The sequence below is a fragment of the Oryzias latipes genome, chromosome 18 (genome assembly GCF_002234675.1).
Source record: "Oryzias latipes chromosome 18, ASM223467v1".
NCBI lineage: Eukaryota > Metazoa > Chordata > Actinopteri > Beloniformes > Adrianichthyidae > Oryzias > Oryzias latipes.
Window position 1 is genome coordinate 403489 of NC_019876.2, and position 16187 is coordinate 419675.

The 16187-nt window shown below is 49.2% G+C and overlaps 1 protein-coding gene across 1 annotated transcript; it reads right to left on the reverse strand.

Moving 5' to 3' along the window:
- Nucleotides 1–547: 547 nt before the first annotated feature.
- LOC101171464 (cysteinyl leukotriene receptor 1) lies at nucleotides 548–15347 on the reverse strand. Its single transcript, XM_011493476.3, has 5 exons — nucleotides 15207–15347; nucleotides 9515–9695; nucleotides 4686–4853; nucleotides 4446–4613; nucleotides 548–1749 (listed from the first exon to the last, which is right to left on the reverse strand). Exons 2-5 carry the CDS (start codon nucleotides 9688–9690, stop codon nucleotides 1194–1196), a joined length of 1068 nt encoding a protein of 355 aa, XP_011491778.1. The 5' UTR covers nucleotides 9691–9695; nucleotides 15207–15347; the 3' UTR covers nucleotides 548–1193.
- Nucleotides 15348–16187: the final 840 nt, after the last annotated feature.

Genomic DNA, 16187 nt, shown 5'->3' on the forward strand with positions numbered 1-16187 from the left:
GGACCAGCAGTTTGGTCTGGAACCGTCTGTGACCTTTCACCCCGCAGAGCCACAGCTCTGATTGGTCCAAGAGTCCTGAGACGCTGAGGCAGAAGAAAGTATCCATAGTTCTCTGCTGCTGCTGCGGAGCTGATGTAAGGAGCAGCAGCCCCCCCTGCTGGACGCCCCCGCACTGCAGCACAGAGGTCCGGTTATTAATAATAACAAATGCAAACACACATGGACCAACACACAAATGCACAATAACAAACGCACAATAACAAACACACATGGACATACTCAAGAATGCACAATAACAAACGCACAAACACATACTACCAGACGCACAAACACACAATAACAAATGCACAAACACACAATAACAAATGCACAAACACACAATAACAAATGCACAGTCGCACATACACACAATAAAAAATACACAAACACACATTGACAAGCCCACAAAAACACAATAACAAATGCACAAATACACAATAACAAACGCCCAAATGCCTCAACACACAAACATACACATGCACACAAACAAACAAACGCACAAACACGCAGACACACCCTGTGTGTCTTCCTGGTTTCTGTCTCTTTAGCGCCGCCATGAGGACAGAGAACGTCTGTTTACTGCACGTTTGTTCTTGTTTACATGTTTATTTTTCTGGACAAACTGACACAAACAAACAACAGATACGTCAGTCAGTGACTTTCTGAAAATAAATATGGTGACGAGGAAAAGCTGGTTCCTCTGTCCATCCTGAGAACGGGCTGCTGGAGGAGTGGTCTAGACCTTCATGTGGTGTAAGCCCCGCCCCCACAGTCATCACAACTTGACAGTCAAAACAACCAAACAAATCTAGAAACCTTCATCGGAATCAAACGTCTGCACAGAAAAGGCCCGTTCAGGAGCAGAGTTCTATCAGAGTTCTTTACAGTTCTATCAGAGTTCTGGTAGAGTTCTATCAGAGTCTAGGTAGAGTTCTGGTAGAGTCTTATCAGAGTTCTGGCAGAGCTCCAGACTAGAAATCAATCAAGTTTGTACAGAAAACCTTCATTGTGGATCAGAAGTTCTGATCTTTAGATCAGTCTAGTTCAGCCTCTGAACAAAAACCCAGAGTGCCGCTGTCGCTCTGGTCCCCGCCTGCAGGGGGCGGTGCTTCCCTGCAGTGGGTGGAGCTGAGAGCAGTTCCTCTCTGCCAGCGTCAGACTGTGATTGGATCTTCACTCTGCTTGCGCCGGAAGGACCGGTCCCTGGTTGACCATTCCACGATGGACCCCAACCTGTTGGACCTGAGGGAGGAGCCGACCTTTTGGGCGTCGTCCCTGAACGATTTGGTGGAGTAGTAATACAGCAGCGGGTTGACCACGCTGTTGGACGCCGCCATGGCGAGCGTGACGGACACGGCGCGCTGCAGCGGCACCTGGACGCCGCAGCTCCAGTTGCCGCACATGGAGTGCAGGTGCAGCGTCCTGATCAGGTGGTACGGCAGGAAGCAGATCAGGAAGGTCACCATCACCATGGCGACCAAGTACACCGAGCGCTGGCTTTTCTTGCGGGAGCGGTGGTGGGCCGCAGACATGGAGGCCCCCTCGGAGCAGGTGGGGGGGGACCTGAGTTTGCAGACGATCCTCAGGTAGCAGAAGAGGATGGTGATGAAGGGCAGCAGGAAGCCGAAGACCAGACCGATGTAGTTCAGGATGCTGATCCGGCACCAGGAGGAGTGGTCTGACGGCTCGAAGCAGCGAGGAACCCCGCCTCTGAGGGGGAGGGGCAAACAAACGGAAGAAGCAGGTTAAGGCTCCGCCCCTCACCAGCAGGTCACAACACCTGACCACCAGAAAAAACATTCAGTCAAAAGCCACCAGAGCCCCGCCCCCTTCACGTTTGGATCCCAGAAGGAGTTCATGCTGCGGTCTGAGCGGCGTTCCCGGTTAGAAGAGAACAGAACCTCCTCAAGTGTCTGACATCTGCCAGGATCCTGAGGAGAACCGTCTCACCAGAACCTAGGAAGACCTGAACTCCATGGCTCCACCTGACCCACAGAGACCGTACGGCTGTGGTGAGGCAGCGCCAGAGCCCGGCGCCGTGATGTCATCGACGGCTGAGGGAGGCCTGGTGGGAGGTCAGAGGAGGCAGCGTCCAGCTCTGTTCTGTCAGTGAAGGTCTCCGCCTTCCTTTGGGTCCTCAAGGTCCCACCAAGTGTTTCTGCAGAATTCTAAACTGCAGAAAACAGCTCAGCATTCCGGTTCTGCAGAAACCCGGCGGAGGAGTTTCCATGGAAGTGGAGACGGTTCATGGCCTCCACCACGGGAGGAGCCTGCAGAGGAGCAGCAGCTGGTGCTTCTCAGAGCCTGTGAGGAGTCCCAAAGACTCTGACCCGGTCAGGATTCTGCCGTTTCCAGATTCTGACCTGGTCAGGATTCTGCCGTCCCAAAGGCTCTGACCCGGTCAGGATTCTGCCGTTTCCAGACTCTGACCCGGTCAGGATTTTGCCGTTTCCAGACTCTGACCCGGTAAAGGGTTCTGCCGTCCCAAAGACTCTGACCCGGTCAGGATTCTGCCGTCCCAAAGGCTCTGACCCGGTCAGTGGAGCTGCAGGGGGTTTCTGGAAGCACTCCATAAGCTCTGCAGAGTTCAGACCGGTCCCTCCACAGTCGCAGCTCCGGTTTTACTTCAGAGGAATCTGCAGCGCCTCAGGACCAGAGAGACACCGCCAAAATAAAAGCCTCAACTGCTGCTGATGACTCAGCAAGCTGGAGAAATGTTCTGAAGAGAATCTGCAGCAGAGTCTGTGTGAGTCTGGAGAAGCAACATTTTGGATGAACTGGAGAAATCCTGAAGAACGTTCAGAGATTTAGTATCAATGAGGAATAAAACTTTCATGTTTGTGGAAACATTTTTTGTAAATATAAACATCTGTACAGAGGAAGAAATAAATAAAGGAATTCTGGTTTTCTTCTTTCCAAATGACTCTAAATTATTCAGATTTGGAGGCTGTGACTTGGTAACATTGAGCTTCAGCTCTCCAGAGGTTTTCTACGGGATGGAGGTCCAGAGACCAGCTGGGTCTCCATGACCCTGATCTGCTTCTTCTTCTGCCGTTCTTTGGTCGTCTTGGTTGAATGTTTAAGGTCATGACCCTGTTGGAAGACCCCTCCACCCATTCTGACCCTCCTGGAGGAGGGAAGGAGGTTCCAACTCAGGATTTGACAGACCGTGGCTCCACCCATCCACTCAGTGAAGTAGCCCTGATCAGAACTACACCCCAAACCATAATGCTTCCACCTCCATGCCTGACAGTGGGGATGGTGTTCTTTAGGCCATCTGCAGCATTTCTCTTCCTCCAGACGGGTTGAGTTGATGCTAAAGTTCTCCATGAGGGTCTGATCCGACCACAGAACCTTCTCCCAGCCTCTCTGAATCATGAAGGAGTTCAGACTGTTCATGGATCTCCTTAACCAAGAGAACTTTGGAGTTCTGCTGGATGTTGAACCATTGCAACGTAAAGTCTCACCAATGGTTTCTTAGTGACTGTGGTTCCAGCTGCTGTGAGGTCATCAACTAACTCCTGCCGTCTTGTTTCAGACCCATTTCTGTTCTCATGATCATGGAAACCCCACCAGGTCTGAACTGGTTTGGAGTCCCAGACCCACTGAAACAGTCAGGAGGATCCATGTGCCGTCCTTCACTGAGGACACGTGGAGAGGCGGGCGGCTGGCAGACGGGGGTCAGAGACGGGGGTCAGAGACGGCGGTCAGAGACGGCGGTCAGAGACGGCGGTCAGAGATGGGGTCAGAGACGGGGAGAGTCCAGGATCAGGGAGATGGAGGAAGGATACTCAGAGTTGTGGGTCAGAGACATGAACAACACTTGCTCATTTCTCTGATCTCACACTGAGCAGAGTCTAAATACAGTTGTGAGGCTGCTGGGAGTGACAGCAGGGGCTGATGGGAAGTGGAGTGTGGAGAACCAGGAAGTTGTAGTACACTGGAGATAGTTCCCGCTGATGGCCAGAGGGGGAAACAGGGGACCGATTCATGACCCCTACATGTGGACTGATGCTCCTGTTGCACCAGCAGTTGTCATGGTAACCTCCAGGTTCTTGATAACGGTTTTGTAGGTCATTCCAGTCTGGTGCTGGTCTACAATCTTCTCCCTTAAATCCACTGAAAGCTCTGATCTTCCACTGTGTGAAGCAGGAACCATGAAGAAATGCATGCTGGGTAAAGGAGCTGCAGGAGGTTCTTCAGGCATTCTCCAGATCCACCACCTTTCTTTGGGTATTGGGTTTCCTCTCCAAACCGGCTGTTTATTGTCAGGACCTGGAGGTCCAGGGTTCACCTGTGTCCAGGTAGGGCAGTTGGTCTAAAGTACCGGGGTGAGAAGCTTTGAACCAGACCCTGGGACAGAAACTCTGAGGTCAGAAACAGTGTTTTTAGGACGGTGGTCTCACCTTTCAACCACTCCTTCAGACAGGAAGGGTATGGAGGTCAGGCCCACAAACAGCCAGATGGCGAGGCAGACGAGGGAAACCTGCTTGGGTTTGACCTTAGAGCGGTGTTTCAACGGCCAGGACACAGCAACCCAACGCAGCAGGCTCAGGAGGGTGAGGAGGAGGATGCTGAGGAGGAAGGACAGAGGCACTGAAGGACTTCCGTCTGGACTCTGAGCATCAGAAGAGCGAGGTCCTCACCTGCTGTACAGGTTCACGTAGAAGCCAAAGGTGCACAGGCGGCACAGCCAGTCCGGGAAGATCCAGTGTTTGTCGTGGAAGTAGTACGTCAGTCGCAGCGGGAGGGTCAGCGAGAAGCTCCAGTCTGAGATGGCCAGGTTCATCATGACCACCCTGCAGGAGGAGGTTCTGTGGGCGGAGCAGAGGGTCAGAACCGACCGGAGCTTCAACGTTTGGACCATCAGGCTCTGCAGGGATGGACAAAGTTTATCTGCTGTTGACAACACAGAGCAGAACTCTGCAGAACAATAAGAGCGACCAAGCAGGGGTTCTGTGGAGGTCCAACACAGACAGAGGAGTCCTAAACCACTGAACCTCTGCAGGTCACAATGATCACGAAAGCCCCCCAGCAACAGGCTAATCTTAGACCTGAGTCCCACCGTGATGGATGTGGACGAGCAGAGCGGAATGACCAACTGCTGGACCGACGAGCATGAGGGCCGCCGGTGGAAAACACTTCAGTCTGAGGGCTAAAGATATCCGCTCTAGAGCAGGAAAAGACCTTCTGAAGAGCATCAGCTGCACGCCGGACCAGAGAGCAACCAGAGAACGGTGGGAAACTCTCCTGCAGGAACCGCTGGAAGCAACCCAGGAACGTCCAGAGGAACAGTTGGATTCTAAGAACACTAGTGTTCCTGCAGGAGCCCGAACCCTGAAGGTCCAACCACCTGCCTGCTTTTGCCCCACCCACCTGGACCAGAACATCAGAACCTGGACTCACCTGGTCCAGATAAACAAGCAGGAGAAAGATAAGCACGGTGGTGGATTTGAAGGTTCAGGATTGGACGGCCAGTTTTAAGGCTTTAAAGGTGGGGGTGGAGGTGGGGGTGTCAGATCTGACCCAAATCTAAAGTGTATCTGAGGTCCAGGTTCTTTTAATGGAAACAGGTTCTTTCTGATGATGATGATGATGATGATGATGGTGGTGAGTCAAACAACACTGACTCTTGTGGACTCCACCCTTTGACAGCAGAGTCATCCGTGTTTACATGGATGCAGCTCAGATATGAAAGAGCTAAACGTTTCCTCATCACCTCCGACCAAAGCTGGATTCACAACAGAAAGTTTCTCCACATCTATGATGGAGGTCTGGCAGCAGCCGTCTCTGCCCGCCTCATGCTATCAGGACCGCTGGAGTCAGAAGATGATCTACAGATCTGAAGGACGGCATCAAAGAAACATCAAAGAGAAAGCCGGAAGATCAAAGCAAGGTTGTTAGCATCTGGGATGCTAATGCTAAGCACAAACGCTGAATCCAGTGTTCATCTAAAAGGAAATGAAAGCAAAAAAACTTAATTTTACGATGATGAAAGCAAATACGGCTATGACGGTTTCTTTAATGATTAGAGTCTTCCGAGTTCCAATATTTCTGTCCCAAAGGGTCCAAACTCTGATAGAACGGTTCAAATGTATATTTTATATTTACAGTCTTAGTAACCTGTCTGGTTCCATATCCAGAGGTAAACACAGTAGTCCAAACAAAAAGATGGACCCATGTATGCAGATGACCCGGTTCTGTTCAGTCCAAACAGAAAGATGGACCCATGTATGCAGATGACCCGGTTCTGTTAAGTCCAAACAGAAAGATGGACCCATGTATGCAGATCACCCGGTTCTGTTCAGTCCAAACAGAAAGATGGACTCATGTATGCAGATGACCTGGTTCTGTTCAGTCCAAACAGAAAGATGGACCCATGTATGCAGATGACCCGGTTCTGTTAAGTCCAAACAGAAAGATGGACCCATGTATGCAGATGACCCGGTTCTGTTCAGTCCAAACAGAAAGATGGGACCATGTATGCAGATGACCCGGTTCTGTTAAGTCCAAACAGAAAGATGGACCCATGTATGCAGATGACCCGGTTCTGTTCAGTCCAAACAGAAAGATGGGACCATGTATGCAGATGACCCGGTTCTGTTCAGTCCAAACAGAAAGATGGACCCATGTATGCAGATGACCCGGTTCTGTTAAGTCCAAACAGAAAGATGGACCCATGTATGCAGATGACCCGGTTCTGTTCAGTCCAAACAGAGCTGCATTTGTTCCAGCCTGTTAATGACAGCAGTTTTAGCAGCAGTTCTGGGACCAAACCAAACCAGCCTGACTGAACTTTCTGGTTCTAAAATTGGCAACAGATGCTTTTATTGTCTATAAAAATATCAAATATGTTCTTCATGCCTGATGAGATGATTGACGCAGATGGCATTTATGGGCGGGGCTGCAGGTTTGCATGCAGGTTTAGTTTGTCCTCTTGTGCTGTAAAACTATGTTTGTCAAAAGAATCTTGTGGATCTCAGCTGCAGGTAAACCATTACTGCAGGTAAACGATTACTGCAGGTAAACGATTACTGCAGGTAAACGATTACTGCAGGTAAACGATTACTGCAGGTATCGCTAGCATGAGGACGGCCCACCAGGTGACTGAGGAGGACTCAGGTATAAATGTACCAGTTACCAAAATGACCCCCCAACTCCATCTGGATGAAGCTCGTCTGCTGGACTTTTATATATGTAGTTGTAGATTTAGATAAGTTAATTCTTCTCTAAGAGTTCTGGTAAATCGCCTGTCCGTCCTGGGGGAGGATCCCTCCTTCATGTGGGCACCCCTGAGGTTTCTACATTTTTTAGGAGTTTTTCCTTACTGAGAAGGAGGGTCAGAGATGTTTGTCTAGATTAGTTTAGAATTTCTCTGTTGAATTCTATAACTGATTTCATGTTCTTATACAATTACCGTATGAAGCCCATTGAAACGAAATAAAAAAATAGAAATTAAATTGAATTGATAAAAGTCTCATTTTGAAGCCACAGGATTAATTTTTGTTGCTACTTGAAAAAAATATTGAAGCAACATTTGGGCACACTGTTTGTCTTAAACGGGAAGCATTGAGGAAGGGTTCTTGTGTGGTACGTCAGGACCTGCGGCGGAGCACTGAAGAGTCCCTGAACCATCAGAGGTCACTGACCTCAGGACCTCAGGTTGGGGGTTTGCTCCGCCCACCTCAACAATGAACTAAAAATGGCTGATTGACCGTCAGTCCATCACAAAACACATTCTGTTGGAGCCCAAATCAGCTGAGTATGACCCCCCCCCCCCCCACACACACACACACACACAAATACCCAACACGTACGCACATGGAGTCCATGAATGGAGAATATAAACACTGTGATAACTTGAATATAAATCTGTTTTTATCTAATCAGACTTTGTCACATGGAGGTCGATGCAGAAATGCTTCCGTCTGCCTTCAGGGTTTGTTTTTTTAAAGAACTGCAACAGTTGCTGTTTCCTGGTTTGGGTCATGTTTGGGTCACGTGGGTCAACTGGGTTCAAGTTTGGTCTTTTGAGTTCTGAAGAAACCTCTTCCATCGTCTCATCGCTCCCGTTTGGGGTCCTCACAGTTTTGGTAAATGGCGTTTACCTGTTCGACGCTCCACGAGGGCCCGACTGGCTTACAGTCCCGGTCTCAGTCAGCCACACACACATTCACACACCGACGGCGCCATCCTATAACCACCAGGACCAACGTGGGGTCAGTGTCTGGTCTAAGGACCCCCCAACATCCAAACCTCCTGATCAGAGGTGCAGGTTTTTTCACACAGCAGTGGATCCGGACCAACACCTCTAGAGCGGGTGCTCCTCTGATGACACACTCTGGTATGCGCCGCTCTGACTTTCACCTGGATGATTGGCTGTGAACCGGAGACCAGGAACTGAACCACAAACACCCAGACGGGCCAGAAACAATGGAGACACAAAGGCTTTACAGAGAAATCTTTAAATAGCTTCTTTGTCAAAAGACATCTGAAGAAGACCCCTCCCTCCCTGAGGCCTCCGTCCCAGCCGTCCTCACAGTGGAACGGACTGTCTGCAGGTTCTGTCTTTTTTCTACCCACCATGAGGAAACCTGCCAATCAGAGTGTGGTTTGTCTGGAGGTCCTACAGGTACTTATGGATCACATGCCCCCCACCCCTCCCCCCATGTAGCATTTGTGCCAGAACTCACACCTTACTAACGACTAGAGCGTGGCGTAAAGACGCCGTATGACATCATCACCACCTGTACAGGTCATGTGACAGAGGCTTAAAGTGGACACATCAATGACGAGGCTGTGCAGAACCAGGTTCTGACCCAGAACCAGAAGCCATGTGGGGTTCTGAAAGCCTGTAATTCTGGACTGTGGATGCCCCTCCATGCATTCATGCGGTTGTCAGAACCAGAGCAGACGTCAAAAGCTGTTGGGAAGCAGACGTTTATGTAAATATATTTGGGTATGTTGATGGCGGCGTGACTCGTTCTCCAAACACGCCGGCCTTCATCACATCCAAACAAGACAGTCATTGTGTTTGTGTCGGCGGTGCTTCTGCCGGCTCCGGCCTGCACGTGTTTGCAGGATGATCTGCTGCCCGATAAACAAATGAAGCTCATGGAGATAAACAAATGTCTGATCTTCTGCCAGAGACGTGGCGAGGACCACGATCCAGAGCTCCTCACTGAGAGAACCACGCCTCCCTTCAGGCTCCGCCTCTCCTCCAAATGTTTATGTTCCAGTTAGTGCTGACCAAAATATCCTGGCAGAAGACCAGCAGAATGACACCAGGAGGTGAAGCTCTAGGAGGAGCAGGAACAGCAGTCCTCAGACTCCTCCAGGAGCTCAGGAGCAGGGACTCCACCTTCACCTGTCAATCATCTGACCTTCTGTCCAGCTGTCTGTGTGCTGGTTTGGAGGCGGAATGTTACAAGACCAGAACAGACAGGAACCCACAACCAGGAACCCAAACTCAGACCTGTTGTTTCTCTGCCTCAGGAAGACCACCAGCGCTCCGATGTTGCAGAGGAACGCCACGGGGAACACCACCATGTAGGTGCAGGTGTAGACGTAGTACTTGACCGTGTCGCTGTTGTGCAGGCACTGGTTTGTGGGTGTGGCGGTGGCGCCGACGGTGCTGAATGCCATGCTCATGAGCCCTGCAGAAACAGAGACAAACGTCTGACTGTCCGTCACACACTCTGCACTACATGGCTCCGCCTCCATGACCCCGTGACCTTCAGCCCCCTCACAGATGACCTCTGATCTGATGTGAGTGTGAAGATCATCAGACTCAGACATTTCCTGACAAAACAGAGAATCAGAATGACATGTTTCTGTAAAGAGCAGAGGGAGCAGACAGGAGCCCTGAGGAACCCCACCACTCCATCTGCCACAGTCTCAGAGGTTCTTTGGTTGCGACCTTTGTGGCCTTGATCCATATGTCTCTTATTATTGTGGTTTTGTGTCCTGTTTTTGTCATGTGGTAGTGTGTGTTTGTCGTTTAGTGCACTCTGTTATGAGTCTTATTGTTGTGTCTTGGTTAACATCTGCAGTCTGTGCTCCTTTTGTGTTTCTGTGAGCGAAAGTGTTTTTGTGGTTTTGTTGTATTAAAACGTAAAAACGAAAATGCCCGTTTGTGTGTCTGTGTGAGAGTCATTGTTGTGTTTTGAAAAGGAAAAGTGGAATTCTCCTGCGGTGTTGTTGTCAGTCAGACAGCGATGTTTCTGTGATGTCGTCGTCTGACTGTGAGAAGAATCTTTGCTTCTCATGGTCGACCTGAGAAATGACACCTGTGATTGACAGAAGTGTCACTGAGGAATGTGAGCGGCACCGTGCAAAAACTGCCACAACAGGAACCGGCAGACAGGTGTGTGAGACAGGTGTGTGATGCAGACAGGGCTCCAGACTAACTTTTTTCACTAGGAGCACAGTGGCCCCCAACTGAAAGTTTTAGGGGCACAACCAGAAAATTTAGGGGTGCATACCGTAAATCAACATTCTAACCAAATCTACTAATTTCCACTGTATTACTAATAAATACTTTAATTAAAGATTACAGAAAAATTACAATGTGCTGTTTCAAATTCAGTGTCACATTTTAATCTGCACTTTTGAAGATGCAACAACCAGGTAAACTGACAGCAGAAGGTAAACTGTAAAAGAACGGGCGATGTTCACTGGATATCAGAACAATCGATACAGATACCTGAGATCAGAGAGAGGCTCAAAAACTGATGGAAATTTATGTTGGTGACACCAAATAAGTGCAGCCAAGACTCACAATAAGCGTGTTTGAGATCACCCAGGTGGACGCAACGCTGTTCAGATCACCTGGTGTGTGACGTATATTTTTGTTTTTGCTCCAACATCACCTGTCAATCATCACAAAAATATCAGGAGAAAGGGGCGGAGCAGCAAGGCCCCAACCTACCGAACTCAGCTGGAAATTTAGTACTGAACTGACTGAAAGCTGCCATATGACTACAAAACAATGCATTATGGGACATGTGTCCTGATGGGTTTTGTAGTGGAGTGAGAAATTGAAATAATTGAAAATACCAATTGATTAAAAAGTAGGCTACATCCATTACAAAACATTCAAATAAGTATAAAATATATAATAACACAGATCATACTAAGGGGGAGAGGAATATTAAAACTAAATTGAATGTTAAGGACAACTCCAACTTCCTGTTCTACTTTAGTGTCGCTGCAGATTCGCCATCAACCCCCCTGGCCTGGTCTACTAAACCGTGTTGTTGCTCACACGTGTTTAAAGTTCAAGCCCCGTTAGCTGTCACGCATGTAGGTGTGGGACATTTATTCTCCTCAGCTGACCCGACTCCCGCGGGAGCGGTGTGCTGCCGTAACGGCCGTGCATAAACCGTTTGGTTGGGGGGATGCGACGCCGCGCGCTTAACCGTAACCCCCGTAACCTCCGGGTCTGTGTGACCCAGAGAAAAGTTCAGCACGGACTGCATGCATTTAGAAAATTACGAGCGAATAGATACGTTCTAAAGGAAAGTAAGGAACTCCTTCATGTGGTCTGGGGAGGGGGCGGTCAGGTTTCCTGCTTTCAAGCCCGGTCATTGTCACGCCCCCAACAGTCATATACTCCACTGTGATTGGTTGGTTTGTCAGCTCCGCACACGACAATGAAAAAGTGTCATTCATACAAACTGGCAGGATGCATTAAAATTAAAGTTTCATTTCAAGGTGGGGGCCACAAATAGCCCGCGGGCCGCGAGTTTGAGACCCCTGCTGTACACTCTGGCACTGGTACACTAGCCGCAGGTCGGAAGAATGAATCAATGGTTGGCTTGCTCATAGCTCAGACGCACACACATATCAGGTTGTGATGATATTTGTCTCCATTTCCATCCCACAAATGTTTACGCGCTCGATTATCTCTAGGCCCCTCCCCCTACACGCATTTTAGCCACTTACGCGAGTGTTTGCTCTCGTCTCATGAGTATGTGTGCTAGTTTGTGTGTGTGTTTGCGTGCGTGTGCGCTCACGTCTCATTGATTATTTCATTGATCATTGACGTGCCCCTTCCACGTTAAATGTATAAAAAATACGAAGGGTGGGGGAGGCAAATTTACTGGTCGCACATGTGCGACTGGATGTAAAATTTAGTCGCACACTCTCAAATGTTGGTCTCAAAATGCGACCAAATGGTCGCAGTCTGGAGCCCTGGACGCAGGTGTGTGAGGCAGGTGTGTGACGCAGGCGTGTGAGGCAGGTTTGTGAGGCAGATTTGTGAGGCAGGTGTGTGAGGCAGGTTTGTGACGCAGGGTTGTGACGCAGGTGTGTGAGGCAGGTGTGTGACGCAGGCGTGTGACGCAGGCGTGTGAGGCAGGTTTGTGAGGCAGATTTGTGAGGCAGGTGTGTGAGGCAGGTTTGTGACGCAGGGTTGTGACGCAGGTGTGTGAGGCAGGTGTGTGACGCAGGCGTGTGACGCAGGCGTGTGAGGCAGGTTTGTGAGGCAGATTTGTGAGGCAGGTGTGTGAGGCAGGTTTGTGACGCAGGGTTGTGACGCAGGTGTGTGAGGCAGGTGTGTGACGCAGGCGTGTGACGCAGGCGTGTGAGGCAGGTGTGTGACGCAGGCGTGTGACGCAGGCGTGTGAGGCAGGTTTGTGACGCAGGGTTGTGACGCAGGTGTGTGAGGCAGGTGTGTGACGCAGGCGTGTGACGCAGGTGTGTGAGGCAGGTGTGTGAGGCAGGTTTGTGAGGCAGATTTGTGAGGCAGGTGTGTGAGGCAGGTGTGTGACGCAGGTTTGTGAGGCGGAGGAGGTGGGCGGGGCTTAAACTTCACCCACTTTCAATATTTACTAGTTAAACATTCTTTAGCTTATATCTTGGTTCAGACAAACGTCCCACAAACCTAATTCAGTCTAAATGAACCTGAGCCAAATGAAACTGGGATAATCCCAACAAAGAAAAGATCTTTGATCTGGATTGGTTTATCCAGGAAATGTGGAAACTTTGATATTTAGCCTGGTTTAGGGCGTTTAACACCAAAAACCAAAAGCAAACATCAAAAATAAAATTCTAAGCTTCAAAGGAATTCACCTTCACAGGTATGCAGCTCCACATTCACCTGCTCTGTCCTGTAGCAGACAGGTGAAAGCTCAGTGACGGTGTGGGAGGAGCTTAGCTCACATGCATTAAAGATTTGAACCTGAATTTATTTATTTATGGTTTTTCAGAAACAATCATTCTCTTTTTTTTAGAATAAAAGCTTTCATTTGATGCACTGGACTGAAGTTTCTGACAAACAAACAGTTTCTATGGGCCTCACGTGATGCTGAATGGGCTCCAAGTCAAGACTGACCCCGGGTCCAAACATCATGACCTCAGTTTTTCCTCATTCAGTTCTGACGTCCCCCAGACAGTTAAGTAAGGGCTTCCATTATTTTGAACAATGGGCATGTACAGTTGGAAGTCATCTGCATAAAAATGATATGATAAGCCATGTTTCATAAAACTTTCATCTAAAGGAAGAAGGTATAAAGAAGAGCACAGGTCCTAAAATTGAACCCTTGGGAACCTCAGAATGTAGCGGAGCAGAGGACGAGGTGGAGCCCCCCATCCTAACCGTAAGGGACCGTCCTGACTGGTCAGATTTAAGCCAGTTGAGTGCGCCCCCCCCCCCCCCCCCCCCAACACCCACACAATCTTCAAGGTGGTTTAAAAGAGCTGTATGATCCACTGTGTCCAAAGCAGTCAGGTCTAAAAGTACTAAAATAGCAGAATTACCAGAGTCTGTGGTTAAATAAAGATCATTAAAACTTTCTAAAGAGCAGACTCTGTGCTATGAAATGTCCTGTAGCCTGACTGAAAAGTGTCTAAAATCCCACTTTCATCCAAAAAGCTTGCAGCTGTGCCATTACACACTTTTCCAGAATGTTAGACACTAACGGCAGCTTTGAAATTGGTCGATAGTTGGCAAAGCATGTTGGATCCAGACCTGGTTTCTAAGTAGAGGTTCAACAACAGCTTTTTGGCAGAAGGTCAGGACAAGACTTGATGACAGGCTGCTATTGATGATCTCTGTGAACCTGTTTAAAAGAGCCAGGTGGGACTGGATCCAAGGGAGAAGATGGTGCTTTTCATTTATTAACAATCCCAGTCAGTTCAGACCCTGACACGACTTAAACTGGATAAACCACCAGAGTCCTGCACCACAGCAGATTATAAGGAGGAAGAGGATGAGGACATGTTTGCCCTAATAGCAGCTACCCTGCTGTTAAAAAGAATAACAACGTTCACACATTTCATTTGTCATCTACAAACAGAACCAGCAGTTTCATAAAGAACGTGGGCCACGCTGGATAAACACTTTGTTCTTCCTGCTTCACGGTCTCTTGGTGTTTCCTCCAACTGTCTCTCAGTTTCATGCCAGACCTGCAGATGCTCCTGTTTCCATGAGTGCTCTGGTCTACGGCACAAACGCCGAACATCCTGCGTAATTTCACTGAGCTTGGCTCCTGCCTCTTCTGGTGAGCGGCTTTTAATGGATCAACAGAATCTAGAACGTCACTGCATGATGGAATAGAAGAAGCCATGGACTCTTCAGTGGCTCTGACCGCATGAGGACGGAGCTGAGTCTGCATGGATGCTCTAAGAGAGGAGGAAGCAGCAGCGGTCTCCTGATGGACCACCGGGACCCCAGACTGTACGTGGTGGAGCATTTGAAAGCAAACATGAGGACTGTGGTCTGAGAATCCACCAGAACCCACTATGCTGCCAGTCTGGGAACAGACCAAAGTAATGGATTACTGTAAGAACAATACTCTGTAATGTGACACAGGAAATAATCAAAGAAAGTTCTCTGCTGGAGGTCTGTGGTGGACAAGGAGGTTCTGGTCCATGAGAACCAGGTCCAGAAACACAGAGGAGTGCAGGGGAACGTGGGTTCTACTGGAACCGGTTCTTTATCTTCTGGTTCGTCTTCTTCAGCATTGACTTTAAATCTTCAATTCTAGACTAGAGTGAAGCTTGAATCCACGTTTCGTTTGTTTGTCTCCTTTTGTCTCTAAACTCTGCTGCTAATAAAGTTTAGTACATTTGATTTCTTTTTATCCGTTCGTGTCTCCTTCATGGAAACGTTCAGCTTTCATAATAAATTCCCATCAGTCCAAACCCGCACGCGGGAGACTCACCGTCCGTCGCGGCCGCGCGCTCCTCTCCAGGGTTCTGAGCGCCTTCATCGCTCCTCTCCCCCTCCTCCCCCTCGGAGGGTGTTCCTCGTCGGCAGCAGCTCTTCCACGGAAACGGGCCACACGCGCCAGCGCGCACCCGCCCCTATTTTACCTGGAGGCGCGCGTGCATGTTCAGTCCTCTGCCGGAAACACGCGCTCACCTGGGAGTGCGCGCGCGCGTCATCTGTCCTGCAGGGTTGCTTCGCGGCAGTTTGGGAGCGAGGAAGAGGACGAGCGCACGCGGAGACGTCCACGAACGCGCACACACAAACGCGCGCATGCGCGTCTTTCCATGCATAGACGCACACAAACACGGAGGAGAGTCAGAACCAGGAATGGAGAATCCGAACAGATCAGTGAAGTCCAGCCTGTCCGGAAGTTTGATTCCGGTTCGGATTCTGACAGATTACAGAACAATCCTCCGGGATTACCGGGAGGGAAAGGTCAGCAGCAGAACCAGACTGGGGGGTCTAAGTGAGCAAACAGGAACGCGTTTTTCCCCAAACTTTATTTAAAATGAGGGAAACAGCTTTACAGGAGAACCCCAAGAACCCCAGAGACCCCAGGAGGATGAAGAGAATGAGGAAGAGGAGGAAGCAGGAAAACTGTTGGTTTATTGTTCTGTCTGACTAAAGTTGGACATTTTCTGACTCACAGGTGGAAACTGGTTCAGCCTGCGGCATTTGCATAAAGATTTGACTAAAAGAATAGATTTAAAATGTAAAGTTTGCTCTGACTTCAGATTCACTAAACCCCAGAAAGACTGAGACGGAAATGTCTGGAGGAGATTATTTCACAGGAAAAACACATTTTCCTCAGAACACGTTACAAAAAGGGAGTTTGGACCTGGAGTGGTCGTTCAAATGTAAAAATACCCCTTCTGCACATTGGGAGTGGGGTCATCTGGACCCCCCAAGATGGCACAAGGGTCTAAAGGCCTGT